This window comes from Cupressus sempervirens, chromosome 6, assembly GCF_028749045.1.
Source record: "Cupressus sempervirens isolate cs-2001-9-10 chromosome 6, ASM2874904v1, whole genome shotgun sequence".
Taxonomy (NCBI): Eukaryota; Viridiplantae; Streptophyta; class Pinopsida; order Cupressales; family Cupressaceae; genus Cupressus; species Cupressus sempervirens.
In genome coordinates, this window is record NC_143123.1 from 42,430,054 (window position 1) to 42,454,157 (window position 24,104).

The 24,104-nt window shown below is 37.0% G+C and overlaps 1 protein-coding gene across 9 annotated transcripts in view; it reads left to right on the top strand.

Annotated features, from left to right (window-relative positions):
* The window catches only part of LOC149551019 (Ubiquitin-conjugating enzyme family protein), a 226,836-nt gene that overhangs the window by 92,081 nt on the left and 110,651 nt on the right, over positions 1-24,104 (top strand). For all 9 annotated transcript variants that reach the window (XM_089786585.1, XM_089786591.1, XM_089786586.1 and 6 more), the window contains one exon: positions 15,536-15,664. In XM_089786585.1, coding sequence (XP_089642711.1) covers positions 15,536-15,664 — 129 coding nt within the window. The remainder of the gene's footprint in view (positions 1-15,535; positions 15,665-24,104) is intronic.

A 24,104-nucleotide genomic window follows, 5' to 3' on the forward strand; every position in this document is an offset into this window, starting at 1 on the left:
TTGTGGTATCAACAATTTGGCCATTTGAACTACATTTACTTGCAACAACTTAGTCAACCGGATATGGTTGCAGGGTCGACTTCTACTCATTTTTTAGTGGAGTTTGTCAGGGATGCATTCTTGGTAAGCATCCTCAGAAGAAATATGATACAATTAAAGCATGTGAGCTACATAACTATTGGAGTAGGTGCATAATGACTTGGTAAGTCCATTTCCACAACTATCTTTCAGAAGGGCTAGATATGTCTTGACATTCGTTTATGAGTTTTCTATATACACTTGGGTTTACTTTCTCGAACAAAAGTAGGGCTTTGAGAATTTTCTAGACTTTAAAGCTTTTGCAAAGAAACAATTTGAGAAGTTTATTAAGCTTCTGCATACATGTAATGGGGGTGAATGTGTTAACAATTAGTTTGAACAGTTTTGTACTTTTGAAGGTATCGACATGTACCACATAGTTCCATATAGTCCTCAACAAAATGGTGTGACAAAATACAAGAATAGATCCTTGAAGGAGATTGCTAATTGTATGATTCACTCCAAATTGTTAGCACATTGGTACTAGGCAGAGGCTATCAACTATGTGTGACACATCTACAATTGAGTTCCTCACAAAGCTTTCAAGGGGTTAACTTCTTTTGAAGCTTGGAATGGTTGAAAACGCACAACTAAGCACTTAAGAGTGTTTGGTTTAGCGCAAGGCTATGGACCTGCAAAGCAAGCCTTGTATATTTTTGGGTATCCATATGATGTCAAAGGCTATAGACTTCTCCATCCAAACCCTCATGAGTTGTTCATTGAGAGAAGTGCATGATTCAAGGAGAGTTCTTCTAGTTCTTCTCATACAACTTGTCCATCCACCGTCACATTGGAGACATTGCATCACGATGGTAGTTCTTCAATGGATATTTATCCTCCTAATGTTGATGAGTAGTCTTCTTCCACTTTATATGTTGATAGTAATAATGAGGATTCACATTCGTCTTCTATGTATCGTTCAAAGTTTCATGATTCTCCTCCCGCCTTTCAAGTCTCAACACTTCTTTGGCTCCAAAATAAATTAGATTCAGCTAGTGAATGGGGTGGTGATCCATTAGATACTAGAAGAACAAGGTCATAGTTTCAACAATCTCCACATGTCTTTGTTGCTTCAACTTCTAATCCATTTTTTTGTTGAGAAGCTATAACTGTTCTCGAGTGGGATGTTGTAATGCAAGAAGAGTTAAATTCCTTGGAAAGGAATCACACGTTAGGTTTAGTCCCTCTTCCTAAGGGAATGTAACTTGTTTGATGTAAGTGGATATATCGAACATAATGTTCAGAATATGGGTCAGTTGATAGGCATAAGACTTGCAGTTTTTGGGATTGACTACTGTGAGAGATTTGCACCAATTACGAAGATGAATTCCTTATCACTTGTCCTAGCTATCGCTGCAACTTATTGCTGGGAAGTTCATAAGATGGATGTGAAGAGTGCCTTTCTTCATGGTGATTCAAGAAGAAATCTACATGGATCAAGCACAGGGGTTTGCTTAGGATCTTACATTGTGTGTCGGCTACAAAAGTCTCTTTATGGCCTCAAATAGGCTCCTTGAGCTTGGTATGCCAAGATGGACTCATTCTTCTTGACAATTGGTTCTCTCGATGCCATTCTTATTTGAATGTATATATACTTCAATAGGATGACACTCACATTTTTGGTTCTTTATGTTGACTTGTTGATTTATAGGGGGTCAATCATCTATCATCAAGGTAGTGAAAACTGCTCTACATGATAGATTTTTTATGTTAGATTCAAGTCTTCTACATGACGTCTTGGGGATTGAGATGACTCAGTCATCTTCAGGTATCTTCTTTCGACAACCTAGCTATGCACTTGATATGCTCTCCAGATTTTGTATGGCTGACTGTAAGTTTGCACCAACTCCATTTTTGTTAGGGGTGAGGCTAAGTGCTCTTCACTCTTGGTTGATAGCACTTTATACCAACATCTTCTTGGGAGTCTCATCTACTTGACTCATACAAGACATATATTTCATATACTATAGGCATGGTCTCTCGATTCATGGAGGAACCACATGAGTTGCATTGGAAAGTATCTAAGAAGATCCTCCACTACATTCAAAGTGCTCACAATTTTGGAATTCATCATGCAGTGGGCATGGATATTGACTTGGTGGGATATAGAGATTCAAATTGGGCAAGTGCGAGTCTACTTCAAGGCATTGCTTCTCACTCGATTCTCTTCCAACTTGTTGGTTGAGCAAGTAGTTTGTAATAGCTCTTTCATCGACAGAGGCTGAGTATCGAGGGGTAGTCGATGCCACCATTGAGGCTATTTGGTTTCAGAATATTCTCTGAGATTGGTATTCTAATCAAGAAGCCTACAATCATCTTTTGTAATAATTAGAGTACTATACAAAATTCAAGATTCTAGTTCATCACTATATGGTGAAACACATTGAAATTCATATGCATTGGATTCGAGAGATTCAGGAAGGCATCGTTAATCTTAAGTATTGTTCTACATCGGACTAGACTATAAACATTTTCAGTAAACCCTTCAATGAAAACAAGTTCCTTCATTTGTAAGCTTTGCTTGGGATGCAATAGGTCTGTACTTTTAGGACTTCTTAGTCCATTATTTCTCTAACTCTATTTGAGGGGGGAGGGGTATTTCTCTCCTGGGCGGGGGGTTTCTTCTTTTGGGGAATTTCTAAGTACACGAGTACTTAACATGGGCTCATTCATCGGGACCCATCTTTTCACCGTCCTAACCTATGTTTAAGGGGGGGTGGCAAGTGTAGGTTTTTTATTTTCCTAATGTGAGGGGGTATTTATTTTTTCTACACATTGAATTTAAGCTTGCTTACATTATTAGGAGTGGTTAATTTGAGGACATGTGGCAAAATATTTAAGCTACATGCATCACTCACTCTAAAATGTGGTAGTTGAGTCTGCACACCTTTTTGCTTATTGTGCCACCTCTCATAACCACATTTTTGTCATTTCCTATGTGAGTTGTGGGATAGTTGGGTTTCCCTTTTGGCTTTAGTTGTCGCCTTTCATAACTCCTTTTCTATTTTAATGTAAGGAGGTTATGCTACCTGTTTTGGCATTTATTGAGAAGGCAAAACCTCCCACCTTTTATAGGGAATGGGAGTTAATGCACCTCTTGGATGTATACAGATTTCTTTTTCTATATAATAAGAACTCTACTCACCTTACTAATTAGCTTAGTGAGAGTATTGAGAGTCTTCTCGAAATTTTCTATCTCTATTTCTCTAGTTTCAAATTTCTCTTCATTTAGCTATTTTGATCTTCGATCATTTGTTTCTTGGAGATGCATGTGATCTGCGACTGACATTGGCTTAGTTCTCATTTATAACATAGAGAGTTTGTATTTATTTTTACACAATTTGTGGAAGCAAAGAAATAAGTTTATTAGATTATTGTAATGTTTCTTTAATGGTCATCTTAGTTAGTCTTTAGTTTATTAAGTAGTTTCTATTTTTGTCTTTAGTTCACAATTTTTTTTATAATAGAACCATTGTCATTGTAAATTTATATGAGAAACTTTCATCTCCTATGTTTAATTCAACATCAATTTATCATAACATGGAATTAGAATTGATGGGATTTTTCGAAATTTGATGATTTTTAAAATAAAATTCATAGCCTCTTGATTTTAATGAATTTTTAAAATTTGTCTAGGGTTTTGATTTTTTGAAATATTTGTTCTTTTTAAGCCTTGTTTTTATTTGTAGTTGCAAAGGGATCTTGTATATAACAAGAACAACATCGATTTACTATAACATGGTATAAAAATGGGTCAATGAGATTTTATAAAATTTAGTGTATTTTTTGAGAAAAGTTCGAGCCTCTTTTGATATGGAATTTGTTTCTAGAAATTTGTTTTTCGAATTTTTAAAATAAAAATTGGAGGTATTTTATGAAAATTTTGGGCTTCGTCTTCGAAGATTTTTGTTGAAAATCGCGAGCTTGATCAAGTGATTTCTTGGTTTGAGCAAAAGTCTCTGATTTTTGAGGGCTGCATGTTCTTGCATGTGCATTTCGCGAGTTGCATGTACTTGCATGTGCTGTTTTACCACGCAATGTCTCATGTTTTGTCACATAAAGGTCTCTCTGATACGTTTTCATATTTTTTTCCCTTGAATTTTTTTGATGGTTTTCATAATTTTTTCCCATAATTTTTTTGATAGGTATACAATTTTGTCCCTTCAAAATTTGTGGTTCAGTCTTAATAATTTTTTCATCAATTCTCTTTTGTTAAGTGATAATATTTTATTATTAAAACATATACATTCAAAAAAAGGCATGAGAACCTGAATCGACCATTCCATCCAGAAAAAGTAGCAACAAACAACCCTTCTACCCCATCAACCATCGTTAGACAAACAACACCTAACCTAGGCATAGAGACAGATAAGCCCTACTAGAGGAATAGGCATGCAAATAACACCGGTCCATGGCATGGGATTACACATTGTGACCCCAATGCTTTAGCATCACCTCCCTAGACTTGTTCTCCATAATGCTGCCTTTTGTTTACACCTTGCTTTGTTTGTGTCCTAAAACTGGTTGTGAAACCATCTTGGGAATCTCCCATGCATCTCATTCCCCAATCTTGCCAGGGGTATGTTTCCACTTCCTCATCCTTCTACCATCCTACGTTGGTCCATGTCCCACTGCTCCATGAAAAAAAGTAATTCCATCCATGCTTTCCTCACCTCACCTACCCTCTACACAATAGGATCCGAAGAGCTAAAAACCATTGAAGGTTGGATACCTTCAATTGCACCCTCAACAGGTCTCCAAAGTCTCTGTAGCTCGAAAACCTACACCAATCTCTGCCATATACAACCAACATTGAACACCCAAACGCCACACCGACTTCACACACTATTCTATCATCCTCAACACATCATCTTTGCTCTGAGCCAGAAGGAAAGCCCAAGGACAAAACATAGAGGAGATATCCACATTAGTCCTTGGTCGAAAGTCATCACTGATTTCCCAAACAGCCGACAAACAATATGCATAAAATCCTCATTAATACAAAACACCTCAACCAGTCTCCTTGGTGATATTTACCCTCGAAATCTCGGAGTTTGTTTCTTCTTTGGTGACATCAGGTAAAAATTGGCCTCTATGACTATTCTTCTTACCTTTTACCTACACACATTGTTCATTGTATTTTGAGACATATATAAAGATCTCACTTTTCATTTGTAAATGAGCGGATTTTGAGATTGTTGCTAAGCTATGTAACCTGGGGACGTGTCCCTACCGAAAAACCCAGAGTTTTCAAAATGTGGATGTCCCCAGGACAGGGGGATGGGTATGGGACGTCTCTGAAATTCCAAAAATTGCAAGAGGCGTCAAAGAAAGGGGAGGACCTCACAGGAAAAAATGGGGAATGGCCAGCCGTACTGGGGACATCACAGACATCCCTCAACCGTACTGGGGACGGCCAGCCATCCCCAACATTAAAGCACAAAATAAAAATAAAAATGTTGAAACCTTATTCTACTGACATGATTAAAGTTCTAAAGGGGCTTTGCTAGAAATTTACGATAGGTAATTTGCTTAGTTGTTATTAACAAATATAAAACATGCATAGTTAAAACAAACATTAAAGTTGAGCGCTAATACATCAAAAATAGAACTGAAATATATTTTCTCCTGCTTATCAGATTTACCACAATTCTTGTAACTATGGTTTGTACTTTGTATATCATCAGCATAAAAAACAGTCCACCATGAATGACCCCTTAACTGCACACAACCCTACAGAACCACTAGTTATTGTAGTTCATAATTTTTTTGAAATGGAAACTTGCATTGGAAAATGCTAAATTTAAGGTGCATTTGAGAGATTTACAATAGAGTCAATACTTTCAATCCAATTGTTACAAAGTTACAATGTGTGCCCACTGCCAATTTGGTTTCATGGGTTAACTACAATGTTTTTGAGCAGTCAATTACTGTTACTTTTCAGTAATCTCTTCCTGATTCTATACAATATGACAAGCCCTCTCTTAACTTGTAAGCACTTCAACATGTGTCCTACACATTTTAAGTTTCAACCAACACACGAGATATAGCGTATAGTTTCATATGACATGCTCTGTGCTTAGTTTCATATGAATAACATGTATATTTGCTAATTTTTGTGTATATTTTAAAATTCCCATACATTTATATAGCCGTCACCACCTCCCATCCCCAAAATCGGCAAATTTTTTTGCCGTCCCAGAAACTTGTCTCGCTATCCCCATCCCGGTAACTTGGGGGAACATAGTTGCTAAGAGCTACCAAGATAATAAAGTTTTCATTTTGGTTTTATGGTGATTACTTAATTTTTTTGGTGCTTGCATGGGTTCACGGGTTCATTGTTCCCTCATTTAGAGTAGATTTATTAGATAAAGTGCTTTGATTTCAGTGGAGAATGTAATATTGTTTGATGAATTTCCACGGCTCATACTTTTGGTAGTTTGTTGATTGTAAGCTGTCGTGTAAAGTTAGCCTGACCATGGCTCATACTTTTCATAGTTTGTTGATTGTAAGCTGTCATGTAAAGTTAGCCTGAGCCCCCTTGTTTATGGATGCTTAACTTCTACCATTTAATGCCCATTGTTCATTATGATGGTGTTCATTGTAATATGAAAATTCTTTGCATAATCCTTAAAAGATTGCATCGGCTCTTGTGTAGTTGTAGTTAATTTTGATCAAGCAACACTGCCTGCCTAGTAAGCAATTGCAGCTTTCCCAAACACACACACAGGCCAGAGAAAATTGGTTTCTGGTCCCTTAGGATAAAATGCAGGCCTGTTACCAGTGATCACAGGTCACTATAAGTGCAAAAACATTGCCTCAGAATGGATGGCATGCCCAGATTTTGCACACGATTTCCTCTAATCCAAATCACAGGTTGATAAATGCAATCGACAATCTCCAACGCTTTAGATGCACTGAATTTCCTTTGCCTGGAATGGCTTCAGAGTCACAGGTATTGATTAATGTTTCAATTGCATTCGATCACAACAAGAAACTCACCAAATAGATTGGCCCTGAAATAAGATCGAACCCTCCAGTATGCAGATGAGTCTACAGAATTGGTGTCTCCCAGCAACAGTTAAATGACAGTAGGGAAAAACACTCACAATAATTTCTAGATAGGCAGATCGACTACCTCAAATTTGCAGATATTAAACTAAGTTGCTGGTTTGGATTTTGGTTTGTATGCGGGTTCAATCTTCGGGTTCAACATTTGCTCAAAAAAAATTTGGGCTGGGTTCGGGTTCGTTCGTACAAGTTTTTTTTAATACACACACACACAGAGAGTTTTATCTTCCAAAAGGACCAAAACACACTTTAAAGTTAAGCCAAGTCATATATATATATTTGTTGGGTGATAGTTGAGATTAGTTTCAACTTCTTTATATCAAGTGGGCAACTAATCTTTAATAATAATAAACAAACAGTAATCATAATAAACTAATAAACAGTATGAACCACTTTTTACGTGCATCTCCAGACAAATTTTAACTGCTCATTCCCCAATGTCTGACTTATAACGAGTTTGCCTATTTACTAGAAACATTTCGAAGATCTGGAAATGGTGTTATTACTCAACTTCTGCAAAAGCTCATCACTTGAGACAACAAAATTCCTTCTCTGCATAATGAATACAATCTTTATTGTGCCGACAGGAAGCAAGAAGCTTACTCAACAAATGTAAAGGACTTTTCAAGCATATATCCCGACGGACAATTAATAGTGTGTTGACGTTGCCGAAAAATATTTAGGCTTGTAATCTTTGTGGCCTGAAAAAGACAAATAAAAAACAAAAATCACTGCTAAAAAGTTATGTTGAACCAACGACTGGGAAAATACATACGAAATCACTGTGAATTCGGTGTCGAGTTCTTTTGTAATTCTTAAATTTGTCGGCATTTGTCTACAAGTCGCACAAGGTCCCGCTGACTGATTTGGCACCGAATAACTCAGAAAATAGTGAATTCCCATCGAATGAGAATCGCATTCGAATGTTGAACGAACCGACTACAGAATGTCAGGGTCAACATATGAATGTGGTAAATTAGATATTAAACTATCTATCTTTCACAGTAATGAAGACTTCTGACCACAGTAGCTACAATCTACAGAAGCTCACTAAAATCAGTTTGTAGACAAATCCAACTCCACTTCACCCCTCAGAATATCAAACCAAACCCTTATATTCAGCAAAGGATTTGAAAATCAGTAAACTCAGAAAGCCACAAAGCAACAAAAGCAAATAATTTTCAATCAAATGTTTTTTCCTTCATAATGAGCTCTTATTTACAATCCCCCAAAGACATTTGTTTCCTAAATAACTTCACTTCAGAAGCTTCACAAACACATCATCACTTTATAACATATAATAATAAAGTGCCTTTCTAATAAAATAAACCGTAATAATTAATTAATAAATAAGAGCTCAAGCAATAAATGGCCTCATCCGATGCGGGTGACGACCAATTGCCAGTGCCACAAGCTACACTGCCAAATTTGGCAACTAACCAAAATAGACTTACTAAAAATATTAAATTGCTAACTGAGATCCTCAAATCACCCTGTTAGCTCACGAGGGTCGCTATAATGAATGGACTGAATCATCTGTAGAAGCTCGCCAAAAATGGGGACATTACATATTCTGTTTTTGGTGTGGTCATAAAACACACTTCAACAGTTGGCAAAAGCTGCAAAATTCATTTCTACCAAACTCCAAAGATCAGCCTCCTCTGATAGCATTTGCAATTTGCACTTCCAAATTGTAAAGTTGAAAGTGCCCTCTACACGGTCATTTTCTGAGATTGAAACTAGTTACAGCTGTAGCTCATGGAACATTCCAAAACAAATAGATGAGCCAAAAATACCTCAAATCATTATTCTATCACAATGTGGATCAACACACCATTTCCTTTGTTGTCTTCTTCTTAGCAATGTGAGGGATTAAATGGTCCTTTACTGAATCATGGATGATTTCTAAGAAGCCGGGTTCAGACCCTGGAGCTCAGGTCCGGGTCTAGATTCGTCTGGGTTTGGATCCGTGCTCGGGTTCGCAATGGGTCTAGGCAGGGTCCTTGTTGGGGTTTGTGGGTCCACCCGGGTCCAAAGCGGACCTGGGTAGACCCACAGTCCCCAATAGGGACCTTGCCTGGACCCATTGCGGACCTGAGGGAATCCATGCAGACTTGTGGCCTGTGGGGCCAAAAAAGTGACTTTAAAAACATAAAATGACCAATTTTAAATTATTTTCTTTACAATCAAGAACATAGATTGATGAGCGAGTATTTAATGTTTATCTTGACATTTGGCATTGATCAATGATCAAGTAACATTGATATATTCATACTATGAAATGACTTAGTAAGTTAGCTTTACAACTGTGCACATTTCTCTATTTCTTTTGCATATATGTGTGTGTGTGTATACAGAGATACTCACGAACCCACCCATGAACCCAAATGGGAAATTTTGTTTGTTCAAACTCACGAACCTGAACCCTAAATCCGTCCCTGAACCCGAACCCGAATTGGCAACTTAGGATGATTTTCTTGCCTCGGCTGACTCGTTATGTTTGGACAACTGAACTAGCTTAGTAGGAGCAATAACCATCATTTCCACAGAAATCCAAAGATTAGTTGCCTTTAATGACATCAATGTCTGCATTTGCAAGGTGTGAAGATGGAAGTGCACTCTAAATGGTTACACTGCGAGATGTAAACTGGTCATAGCTATAACTCCTGAAACACACCGAAATAAATAGAGCAGCCAAAAATAACTCAAACAATTAGCCTATTGAATTTGTAGATCAACTCACAAGTTTAGGGTATCACAGCATACAATCTCGCACAGTTACAGATTGCTTCAATTACTAAAACAAGTGGATCATATCCACTGAATCCTCCAACAAATTTATCTCACAAGTAGCAGACTGCTCCACATATAGATGTGGAAGATTTTAAATTACACACTTTGATACCATGTTGATTTTCAACCATTGTAAGCAGATTCTGTACTTAGGAATTTTAATCCTAAAGTGGTTAGTGTAAAACATGAAAACTTTAAGCTACACGATGATCTTTGAATATTCTCATCTACAAGCACATACCGCTGAAAACATAAATAGTGAATGCACAATGTTGAACTCTCAAACTTGCAATTGTTTTCATAAAATTTGAAAAGAAATGCACTGGAGTTAAGTTTTAGAAAAGAGACTCTAAATGCATCATAAAAGACTAGAATTCCCTTTAAATAGACAAGTGCACCAATCTATATATATATATTTTTGGCAAAACTTTATATTTATATTAATATCATAATATTTTTGCGTTTTTTTTCCAGGTTCAAAAAGGGCTCATGGAGGAAAGAATCTGTAAGCAAATCTCCACATCATCACCCAAATGAAACAAAAAACCTAAGCAGACCTAAAGACACCCAAAAACTCAGCCCCAATTATGGCCAACAGGCTGGTCCATTTACAATATTATGCCCAAAAGTCCACCCATACAAAAGAGATGCTTAATATACATGATAGCACCAAACCCCATAAAACTAGTTACAAATAGAAGTCATTGATCAATAAAAAACCATCCATCATAGCCTCATAGGCTTGTATTACATAGCATAGAAACATTACAAAGAAATTAATACTAGTAACAGCCGAGCACAAGGTGCAACAACCCAAGAGAAGTAACCAAATCCATCATTCCAGGAAAGGAGGAAATAATCGTGTCACTGAAAACCACACCAACCCGAGCCAAAAAAGGGAGGCAAGCAGTAGATGTCTCATAGCCTTAAATCGTCAAAGAAACTTACTGCAGCAGCATATCCATAACAGCAGCGAGCTCGAGGGCCCCAAGAGATGAGCAAAAGAGCCACAGCCCATCCAATATCCTGTCATCATCAGGGAAGACAAAAAGGAAAAAAGGCAAAAAGTGTCCAAAATCATGAGCAATTGCTGACGGATTAAATGCTATGACAAGTTGTGAAAAATGTATGAAAAGCCTGCAGAAAAAAGTTAGTCCCAAAATTTGCAGCAAGATGGAACATAATTAGATATCAGAGTGGTTCCCACCATCTCGATAAGAGATGTTAATAGAAAAAATGAAGATTCTGTATCCTCCTGCAAAGACAATTATTAGCAAGCTAGAGGGGAGATGTAAGAAAAATAAATACACCTGAAGCCACACGAAGGAAATAACCATCTCAAACTAGTGACTGGCCATCAAACACTCGAGAAACACCAAATGGCATAAGGACATGAAACTTTAACGATCAAGGACCAAGTATGGGAACGCCTATCAAGAAGAAGGCATGCAACACTCCATCACAACCGATTATTACAATGATAAACAAAAAATGAAAACTAATACATAAAAAGATATGCGATGATTGAGGCACATCTCAAAAAGGGGGCATAGTGGAATAGGCACGAGCCTAGGCAATAATTAATCTAAAGATTGCAGGATTAGAATTTGGGGAGACTAGACAGGAAGGGAAATTAATAAATTGATCCTCAGTACCCATATTAGCAAGCAAATCCGTTAGGCAATTACCTTCTTTATAAACATGTGATAAACAACAATCAGAGAAAGAATCCAAAAGGGACCAGATCTGCAGGAGAACGTAATGGATAATCACAGAAGAATCACCTTCCACATGAAGGGATTTAATATTAAGGTTTTTTGCAGCAGTAAGACCAAAAAGAAAAGAGCATGCTTCCGCTAAATTATTAGTCTTAAGAGGGATAGGTTGAGCCACAAAAGAGAGAACTGATCCATGACAATCACGAAGAACAAAATCAACACGTGATTTACCTGGGTTGCCTTTCAATGAACCATTAAAATTAAGTTTAATAAAACCATCCTGAGGGGGAGTCCATATGATGTCAGATCTAGATTGCAATCTATCCTTATAGGGCATAGAGGGTAAGGGAGTGAAGGAAAATTAGGCCCTTCCAATTTTTACAAACCAGATTATCCCAAGATGAAAAGACACTATTATCCCTAAACTTTCGGGTATAGGCATTAGCAATCTCAACAACAAACTTCTCTAATTTTCCCAGGGCAGAGAGTAGAGAAGGGGAACAATTACAAAAAATCTGTTTATTCCTTTCCCACCAAATACTCCACAGAACCAAAGAAGGAATACAAAGCCATAATCAAGAAAACATTGATTTAGAAAATAAAGTGGGCCATGATTGGAATAAATCTCAAACAGTCTGAGGAAGAGGCATATAAAGATTCAACTTTTGCATGACAAAGGTCCAACAATTTTGTGCAAAGGGACAATTTAAAAATAAATCATCAACCGACTCCAATTCCTGATTACAAAGCACATAGTGAAATGCATCCGTGATATTAAGTCTAACCAATCTGACACTAGTAAGAACTCTTTTTCTCAAAACAAACCAAGCAAAGCAACCAGCTTTGGGTGAGACAGAGCTATGCCAACAAAAAATGTAAGCATGTTGCTTAGATAAGTTATCATGCCATGATTGAGCTACCTTATACCTGGTCTTAACTGAAAAGCACCCATTGGGAGATGGGGCCCAAAAGAGTCGATCAAAGCCTTTAGAAAGCACAACAATCTTGGAAGAGAGAAACTGATTCGCATAAACTGCACATTGGGGATTAATAGGGAGATCATGAAAATCCTTCCAACAAACAATACCCGAATGGATCTGAACCTCATAGACATAGTCGACAAGCATATCTCCCCAGTGTAGGACAGCAATTTCCCAAATGTCATGAACGACATTCAGAGTAGATAAGGGAGGTATCCCATTCCAAGAATCTTACCAAAAATTAACTAGGTCACCATTATGAACCTTCTAGGACACAAAGGAAGTAACAATGTGCCTACAATTAACCATGAAGTTCCAGATGGCCAAAATAGCAGTAGGATCAAGGACAGAAATCATTCTAGATGGATCGAGATTATCTAAATATTTTTCTTGCATCAACCTACACCATTTGATATTTGGCTGAGAGTACATTCTCCAAATCAGTTTAACACCAAAAGCCAAATTAAGGTTTGTCAAATTATGAAGGCCTACACCACCAGAAGCTAGAGAAAGGGACATTTCAGAGAGAGAAATAAGAGGAATCTTTTTTTCTCCTGTCATGTTAGCCGTCCACAGAGATTCCCGAATTAATTTGTCAATTTGATGTAAGACAGACTTAGGAGCTTGTAACACTGAGATGTAATAATTAGGAATAGCTGAAAGGACTGATTTAATAAGAAGAATTCTCCCAGAAAGAGAAAGCCACCTGGTTTTCCAAGCCACCACTCTGGTCTTAATACGATCAATAACTGACTGCCAATAACTAGGCTTATTAGCCCCCATAAAAAATGGAAACCCTAAATAAGAAGAGGGTAAAACATCTAAAGGGAAACCTAAGATGCTCACTATCCTATCACAGACCCTAGGGGCTGTATTGAAAACATAAATCTTCGATTTCTGAGCACTAATTTTCTGCCCTGAAACAGAGGTGTATAAATCCAAAACCTTTTTAATTTGCTTAGCCTCTTGAACAGAAGCGTTACGGAATGGCAAGGTATCATCAGCAAACAAAGAATGAGTGACCAAAATGGATGTATCCACAATATGGATTCGTGCCCAAAGCCCTGAATTATGACAAGAAGTAATAAAACGACTCAATGCTTCAGCCATGATGATAAAGAGGAAAGGAGAAAGGGGGTCACCTTGTCTGACTCCCTGAGATGAGGGGAAGAAACCAACTGGGGCACCAATCTATTTTTAATCTTCCTACTGTATGTTTTTTTTTTAAAATAAAAACATGGAACTTTATGCTATGCTAGTAAAACCCTGCTGGCTCAATTTTCGCTCTTTCAGCGCAGACTAGTAGTCTGCCTTAAACCTCAAATTGTGTCTGCAGTCTGCTCTCATTCAAAATGCTCTGTGCTACACTAGCATGCTAGGATTCTTTCAACAGAGCACCACCTTTTACCTCACGCTTCTGGTGTCTTCCTCCTGCTGTTGTATCTTGGTTGAATATAAGGATAGCTGAATCTATAGTTTCAAGGGGCAAATCATGCATGGCCATTGTTACCATAAATATGCTTTACAATTTATGGTACCTATAAAATTTGAAGCTAGATGGGATGCGTATAGCATTTTCAGTCAAGGGCTTGGGACTAATTAGATCATCCCAGTTCAATAAAAGTAAAACTCATCAACAGTATTGTGATTGATGTTTAATCAATTAATTGGCATTGCATAATGCTGCTAAGAGAAGTTGTTCTGTATGATCTTCATCAAGTAATTTCGCAAGCATTTGATTCACATCATATAGTTAATGAGATCAAGTGTGTAAAACTTAAGTGGAAAATTTTATTTTCTTTGGATGCATTTAATTGCATAACTTATCTTAGATTGGATGTTCACATCAACTTCTCTTAATATTTCTCTTCCAATGTATAGAAGCTGAAGTGCAATTCTCTTTGCTTTGGCCATAAATGGTTGAATATTAAAACACCAAATGCACTTGCCCAGAAAAATTGTAGTCTTTCAATTTGTTAAGTGAAAAGATAAGAAGAAACAATAAACACAAGCATGGAAATTTCTGTAATTGGAGGAGTTTAAGATAAGCAGATTGCAAGCTTAGTTCAGTAGAAAAGACAAGATAAACAGGTTGCAAGCTTAGTACAGTAGAAAAGAAAAGATAAACAGGTTGCAAGTTTAGTATAATAGAAAAAAAAGCAAGTTTGAGTTGGAGGAGTTGGAGTTGAGGATTCTTCATGCCATTGTGTGTTGAGATTTCATTATGGGGATACCGCAGTTTCATTTCGAAATGGTTACATGCAGGAGAGGTTTACATGTAGCAACCAGAAGGTTCTGTTGTAAAACATGTCAATAGCATCATGTTTGCAGTCTGATGAAAGCACTTTATGCCCTGAAACAGGCCACCCGAACCCTGTATACTTGAATCAATCCACTTCTTCCAAATGACGATTTTAAGTATTAACCATCTGATTCTAATTTGTCTCTTAAGATTGTAATGGTCTTGTTATTTTACATCAGTTTTTGATGACTTTGTTCTCATCACAGCAGCTGTGATCTAATTCAAGGTGCCGAGAGAGATCTTAATCCCACCTTTCATATTCCCAATGTTGGTTGATTAATTTTTTTTTGAATCATTAAAAAAGCTAATATATTCATATTAATATAATAAAATATAGTTCTAAAAGCATCACTGTTTTATGCAAATTTTGTAAACAAAGAGTCAAGGTTCGAAATTGATTGTAAACAATTTTTCCCATGTGTCATGAATATGCATCATTTTAATGGGGCTATGATTTTATTTGTAATACTATTCAAAGTTTAATTTATTTTATACATTTGTTTGGTTGGGCTTATCCAGTCACAGACGTTGTTGCTCAAACTGTTGTAAACATCCATATTGATAGGTTCATCCTCTTTAATTTCATTCCACAGGCTTTGGAGAATCTTGGTATGGCAATGATTTATACTCTAGTTACATCAGCCAAAGAATGGTTGACAGAAAAATATACCAGCAATGCAGATTTTGGTGATGGAGATGATGAAGATACTGCCAAAGATGATGTATGTTTGTTTTTCCTATTTTACTACTTTGATTAATTTTTCCAGCTCTTTTATTGTACTTAAAATGATCTGTCTGAATATTGTTTAAGGTCTGTTTTTCTGCACAGATATTTTTGTCTTTGAATATGTTTTTAAATAGGTAAGTTGCAATGCTCATACTGCTGTCAACTGATTAGGGAGCATACCAACAGGTTTAGAATGGCTTCTATATTAACCATAAAATTCTTAAAATTATCTAGAAATTTGGACTTGTACACTACAAACCCATCTGTAGATGACTAGTCATCACAAAAATAAAGCGACATGGTCCATGCAATATCTTGTGTGCAATATCCTGATCGTTGGTAGTCTACCCAAAGAAAACATGTCCTCCAAGTTATCCACACATAAAGCATGCAGTGTCATTTGCTCCCCTCCGTTGTACCCAAACTGACATGCTGCAATGGTAAGTTTGACTTCTTGTTCTAGTTTTAGGCCTATTCTCTATTGTAAATCCATCTTCTTATTCTACTGTTCTTATAAAATTGCTGAAACCCTGAATGTAACCTTGTGATATTAGTCTCCTATTAATTGTTCATGATTCTGTCTATGGATCTTGTTCAAAGTTTAACTAATTCTAACAATTCATACTTTATCTTATACCTTCGACTCACTGATTTTGAATATATGCATTGTTCGCATAAAAACCATCAGAAATGTTGCCTTTTGATTCAAGTCCATTATCAATATTCTTTAAGGGTGGCCCCGCTCGATGGACAGTGGCCCTATCAATTCTATGGCAACTCTGTTGCCTGATCCCCTACCAGTTAAGTACCTGCCTGATCCAGAAACAAAGCGGCACCCCCAACCAATTCTATGGCTTTCTTTCTTGCCTCCGAACCCAAGGATGGATAACTCATACTCCTTCACTCAACTCTCCAGCTACCACATCTGTCCTGTTTTTAATCTGGACATCCATCTTGCATATCAGCATCTACCATCTAATCATTGTAGATTTTGATTTTCACTATGCTTCATAGATACTTACCCTAATTTATTGCATAATATGTATGGTCAATGTATATGAGTCATATACAATGAAAGTATTTGAATTTTGATAATTTGTTTGTCGATTCAAATGTGAAATCTCAGTTCGTGTCTAATGCTTTGTATTCAAGCTTTAACAATGTCTCTGCTGAAGGCTTTATCACTTTTATGACGTGTTAAATTTAATAGCTTCATATGAAACACTAAGTTTTACCGGTTTAAACTTAAACGAGACTATTACTATCTCCATTCATGAAGTTATTATTTCTGTATGTTTGAATATTAACTCTAACGTTTTCTATTGGTTTAAAACTCTGGTTCTATAACAGTTTTCTGCTCAATATCATCAAGACAGGTGTAAGGATGGTAACTGCGAGTGCTGCTATGCTGGCATGTTCCTCAACATTAGTTCTTCCAGGTGCAAATACTAGCGTGGCATTTATGGTCGCCGTTGAGTAACTGTCACAATATGAATTTGTCAATCGCCAAGTTAGTGGTTGTATTCTTGGAAGCCAAACGGTTATTGCTAACCAAAGGGATGTGGCCAACATTCGTGTCTTGAATGTTTGAAAATAAAAGATTGGCGTTAGTTAATTTGACATGAATGTATCGTGTGCTGAAGAAACTGTTGATGTTCCGATCAAAAGAAAAATCATTCCATCTGCAATCAGATATTGTTGGAGATATATCTCTATTATTATATTCGGCATAGGTCTGGTTCAATGATTTCAACCTAAGCATTGGTTGACAACAATATTTGTGTTGGGTTTGTAGAAGATTGATTATAGTCTGCTAGATTGTCTTTCCTGAGGATTACATATCGATTGCGTTATTGATTCAATCGATCTTATTGTTCATAGCGATTGTATTAGTGTGTGACCGAGATCATTGTATTTGTCTGTCATTTCTTACTAGACTTTGAAAAAATCTGCTATTGGAGCTCTGCAATATTTATTTGATAATAAAATTTGCAGGTTTTGTGGGCTGGGTTGTTTCCCTCTGTGAAGAGGGTTTTTTCCCAGGGTAATTCTTTGTTCAGAGTTTATTTCCGGTTCTATTTGTAACATGGTGTCAGAGCTAGGTTCGTGCCTTCAAGCTTGAATGAGAACCTTTCTCTTGCTCATTCTTGTTAGTTCATCAACTTCATTATGGTGCTTGGTCTTAAAGGTGAAGACAGGTTGCAAGGAGACTCAAATTTTATATGTTGGAAGTCTACAATCTTATTGGTTTTTGAAGAAAATGATCTCCTAAATCATGTAGATTCTGACATTACAGAGCCAGTTGATGATGCAGAAAAAGCAACTTGGAAGAAGAATAAAATCTTGGCAAATAGAATCATATTTGATTCTATGAAAGATCATCTAGTTCCAACAATCTCCACATTAAATTCTGATAAGGAGATGTATGACTATCTTCACAACATGTATCAGATCAATAACACAAACAGAGCCTTGGCCCTTTGAAGACAACTTCTCCACATGAAAATGAACAGAGGAGACTCCATTGTTTCCTTCTTTCTGAAAATCTTAGAGTTAAAAGATCAGTTAAATACCATTTGAGATTCTATTAATGACAAAGAACTTGTCATAGTTGCCATGAATGGTCTCCCACACTCTTGGGAATCATTCATCCAAGGCATTAGTGGTAGAAATGAGCTGCCAAACTTTGCTAGATTAAGATTAGATTGTATTCAAGAGGAATGTAGGTTGGAGGCTAGAGGAAATTCACGTAAAACTCATAATGTGGAGGATCAAATTCTTGCTGCTCATACTTCAAGCAAAAGAGGGAGGAAAAGGAACGTTAAGAAGGTTGATGATAATAACCCTTCCTCCTCTTCTTCAGATTTTAAAAGGAAAAGAGGTATATCCAAGAAATGCTTTAGATGTGAAAAGTATGGTCATTTTGCTAGAAATTGCACAGTGAAACTAAATCATCAAGTAGCTGTGACGGATGTGAAGGATTTATCTCCATCCAGGAACTCTAGCAACTATTCAGAACGATTCCTATTCATTTCAGCCTTGTCTAGTAATGTTCTAGTTGATTGCAATGCCTGGTTGATAGATAGAGGCACTTCTCATGATATTTCAGGCTATAAGCAACACCTGTCAAATTTGATAGAAAAGGATTCTCACTTGCAAGTTATCATTGGTGATGGTGCATCCTACTTAGTAAAAGGGGCTGGTAAGACTTCATTCAAATTAAATTCTGGCATCCCCTTGCACCTTAGCAATGTTTTGTTTGTCCCAGGAATCAAAAGCAATTTAATTTCTCCTTCAGAGGATAAAGGTTTTAATGTGGCTTTTACTGATGGAAAAGTGGTTGCTTGGAAGAAAAATTCTAACTATAGCTCAACTCAAGTGATTGGAGTTCGTCATGAAAGTCTTTACAAACTTTTAATAAATCAAGTTCAAGTTCTAAGTCATGATGCTTCTTATAATAATTTGTTATGGCATAAAAGGTTTGGTCACCTCAACTTCAAATCTCTTTCTTCAATGGATAAGCTGGTTGTAGGACTTCCTAAACTTAGTGCTGCCCATGATGGTATTTGCAAAGGTTGTGCTTTGGGAAAAAAATACTAAGAGTCCTTTTCATTCAAGTGAAAGTAGGACCAAACATATTTTAGAGCTGATTCATTCTGATTTTTGTGGGCCTATGTCTTCCGCCTCTCTAAGTGGTTTTTTGTATTATGTCACATTTATTGATGACTTCTCTAGGAAGTCATGGATCTACTTTCATAAATTCAAGGAATAGATGAAGTTTTATCTAAGTTTAAGGAGTTTAAAGCCTTAGTTGAAAACGTTTAAGAGAAGAAAATCAAGATACTCAAATTTGATAATGGAGGTGACTATAGTTCATGTGCATTACAATCCTTTTGTGTTGAAGCAGAAATTAAGAGGGAGTTTTGCGTCCCTACAATCCTCAATAGAATGGGGTTGCTGAAAGGAAAAACATGGCCATAGTTGAGGTTGCTAAAGCCATGATTCATGATCAAGGTCTGCAGATTTTTCTTTGGGGCCGAGGCTTGCAAAACAACAGTATAAGTTCAAAACAGAAGTCTCACAAAGTTCAAAATAACATGACTCCGGAAGAAGCCTTTTCTGGTTCCAAACCTAGTGCAAGTCATCTTAAAGTCTTTGGTTGTTCAGTTTATATTCATGTTCCCAAAGATAAAAGATTTAAACTAGAACCTTAGGGAAAGAAATGAATTTTTGTTGGTCATAGTGAATTATCTAAAACAGAATTTACATTCTGGGTCAAAAGATGATTGAGTTAAGTAGAGATGTATCCTTTGAAGAAAATATTGAATGTAGACGATCTATTGAACCTTCTCTAGCTATTGAAGTGGAAGTTCCAACAAATTCTCAAGATCTTCCCCTTGTTGCACCTACTAAGATAATATCTTATACTTTCTATAATAGTCAACTACTTGTCTGTAGTCCGTCTTTCAGTCTAGATAGGAATGTTTCCTATCCCGTCTCTTTTTTCTTCAGTCCAGATAGGAATGTTTCCTATCCTATCTCTAGTTTTGTTTCTAATTCCGTCTTCAGTCTACGTTGTTTCTTTTAGAAAGAACGTCCTTGTAATTCTTTATAAGGAACACATTTGTTCCTCTATTAATAAATCAATCATTCGGAAATCCGTTAATCTGCCAACTCTTCTTGAATCTTGTAACATGGTATCAGAGCCATGATAAGGAATTTTTCGAAAAATTTATAATTTCTTTTGAAATTACCTGCTAAATTTTTTGAAATTATTTCTAGGGATTCCTCTATAGCATGTCCAAGATTTCTACTTTTTTGAGAAATTTATCTATGCCCATCTAAGTTTCAGCTAGGGTTTATGAATCTGAAAATCGCATCCATGCAAAACGAAAGTTGTTTTTATCTGCTCATGCTTGTGTCTAGGGTTCTAATCACGATCTTGTTATTATCGTGACTTGTCTTCATTCCTGCCCACACTTGGCATTTTGTTCGTGCCTGCGCCTGGTCTTCATTTTCGCTCGCATCTGGTTTTCAGCTTGTAACTAGTATTTCCGCCCGCGCCTGATATCCTTTTTTCTCTACAAATCAAGATGGGAAGTTGCGTATTTCCTTTTTTGTTTGCCTGCATCTGCAAATCCCACCATATCCATCTGTAAACTCGTGATTTTTGGAGGTCTTTTTTTTGCGTTTTTTGTGCAAATTTTTTTTACGACCAACAACCTACAATCTCAACCATTTGTGGAGTTAAAACTCCAATCTTCAGTGCGGCCTCTGCCTCTAATAGAACTCTGTAACAAAAACGACCATTTTTATCAAGAAATTTGAAGTTTTTTCAAGCTTTTTTCAGCCAGGGCCCTTTTTTTCGAAACCCTAATTTTTGGGCTCAAAAAAATATTTTGTTTGCAGATTCTTGGTGGGTTTTTCGAGAGCTCAACTGGGTTGTCGTCCGTTTTTTCTGGGTGCCTCGATTTTCGAGCCAGCGGATCTAGAAAACAATAGCAGATTCCTTCTGAGTTTTCCAAGCTCTCTTCTGGGTCTTTTGTATTTTTGCCTCGAAGAACGTGCCTTCACAGATTTTCGCAGTTTTCATTGAAAAACGTGCCATGGCATCTCTAACAAATATTCTGCTCGAACATAATTCCAAATTCAATGGTCGCAATTATGGAACCTGGAAGCAGCGCATCATCGCACTCTTCGAATATCGCAACACCGCTCAACTTGTTCTGGGTGTTACGCAGCGTCCGTCTTCTCCGGGTCTTGATCAAGATACATGGGATTTGAACAATCGAGAGGCAGTAATGCTTCTCAAACTATCCATAGCTAATGACCAGCTTTCTTAGATTCCATCTGGCAAGACAGCTGCCGAAATCTGGACACATCTAAAAGGTCTTCATGAGACTTCCGACAAGAGCAGAGCCTTCTTTCTGAAAAACACTCTGTTTTCTATTGTCATGGATGAGCGCACCTTGCTCCAGGCACACCTGAATCGGATTCAGGAAATCCGTGATCAGTTACTTGCCATCGGTGGCAAGATGGAGGAAGAGGATATTGTGGTAATCACTCTTCGGAGTTTACCAAAATCCTATGAGCATTTTATCGAGACTCTCAACATCACATCTACTGGTGTTGATCTAAAGTTCACTGATCTCTATACCCTGCTACTTCAGCAAGATCGGTGGAAACAACAGTTCGGTAGCAGCTCCAGTTCCACCTCCACTGAGCAAGCCTTTGCTGCAAAATCCTTTCAACAGAACATTGGCAACCATCAGTCTTCTCAGCCTTCCCAACATCAACCTTCTGCTCAATCCTTGGATGGCTCTACGAAGCAAAATGTACAGTGTAATTACTGTCACAAGTTCGGCCATATGAAATTTGAGTGCCGGAAACGTTTGGCTGCCCAAGCAAGACAAAATGCTTCCCAGCCAACAACACAAGTTGTCGAGCTTCTTGATCAAGGCGAAGCTGCATTTTTCGCCTTTAGAATTTGTTTCTGTTTTTCATTGGTTTGTTGATTTTCTCCTCAAAAATCATTTCAAGTTGTCTGTAATACGCAAGGTTGCGTGAGATTCTGGGTTTTACCTTTTTTCCACAAAAACGAAGTTTTGTAATTGCAACTTATTTTGAGTCATAGCACTCTTCTGGCAAAGCTTCTTGGTTTCAACATTCTGTAGATCTAGGGAGGGTCTCAGTTATCACAGAATGTTCAGACATCCGTACGTTGACCATTAAGGGAGGGTATTAAGATAATATCTTATACTTTCTATAATAGTCAACTACTTGTCTGTAGTCCGTCTTTCAGTCTAGATAGGAATGTTTCCTATCCCGTCTCTTTTTTCTTCAATCCAGATAGGAATGTTTCCTATCTTGTCTCTAGTTTTGTTTCTAATTCCGTCTTCAGTCTACGTTGTTTCTTTTAGAAACAATGTCCTTGTAATTCTTTATAAGGAACACATTTGTTCCTCTGTTAATAAATCAATCATCCAGAAATCCGTTAATCTGCCAACTCTTCTTGAATCTTGTAACACCACCATCTTCTCCCAACCACTCTGAGAGGAAGGATTCTCCTTCAGATTGCCCTCCTCCTAAAAATCAGATTGGTTCAGATATAGGTCCAAGTGTCCAAATGAATGATAAGAAAAGGCCTTTGTGGACATACAATGCAAGATACTGAAAATTATTTAGCTCCTCGGTGAACTTTTTGGGAAAGTAAAAGACCTCAGAAATTTGATGGATATGTTGCACTAATGTGCATTATTATTGACTTTGAACCCTCTTGTTTTGACTCAGCTATAGAACAACAGGTTTGGAAAGATGCCATGTTGGAGGAATATGAACCTATCATGAAAAATGATGTTTGGAAGATTGTTACTTGTCCTAAAGGTAAATCTGTAATCTTTTCTAAATGATTGTTCAAAATTAAACATGCTGCTGATGGTAGTGTGGAGGGATTTAAAGCTAGATTTGTAGCAACATGTTTCTCTCAAAAGGAAGGAATAGATTATGATCAGACATTCGCTCTTATGCACCTCTATTACAACTATCACTGCAATTGCAACTGCTAAAAGATGGAAGCTACATCAAATGGATGTTAAGATAACCTTCCTTAATGGTATCATTGATGGAGAAGTTTATGTAGAACAGCCTGAAGAGTTCATAATTCATGACAAAGAATCTCATATATGCAAGCTGAAAAAGGCATTGTATGGCTCCAAACAAGCTCTTCGGACCTGGTATGAACGTATTGATGGTTATCTCTTGAGCTTGGGCTTTGTGAAAAATGAGGTTGATCCAAATCTTTATTTCAAAAGTTATAATGATCTAATGCCTTTTCTTGTTGTGTATGTTGATGAGCTCTTTAGTACTAGTGAAGATGATTTGATTGCTAAATGTAAGAAAGTCTTGACTTCTGAATTTGAGATGAAAGATCTTGGTTTAATGCATTATTTACTTGGTTTGGAATATTGGCAAAAGCCTAATGAGATTCTCCTTAGCCAAGGTAAGTATGTTGTAGACATCCTTAAGAGATTTGGTATGCTTGATTGTAAACCAAATGTGACACCTATGGAGGCAAACTTGAAGAAACTTCAAGAAGTTGCTGCTGGTTCAGATCTAATTGATTGTACTCTTTATAGGCAGCTGATTGGTTCTCTCATGTATCTTGTCAACAAAAGGCGTCACATATGTTATGCATTAAACACATTGAGTTAGTTTATGTGTGAGGTAAGCAAATATCATCTCATCGCTGCCAAACATTTTCTGAGATATGTCCGAGGCACTCTAAAGTATGGATTGAAGTTTTCTTACTCTAATGATCTTCAACTTGATTGGGTTCTCTGATTTTGATTGGGTTGGATGCATTGTTGACAGAAAGAGTATCTTAGGTTTTTGTTTCAGCCTTCGATCTGCTATGATTTCTTGGTGCAACAGGAAGT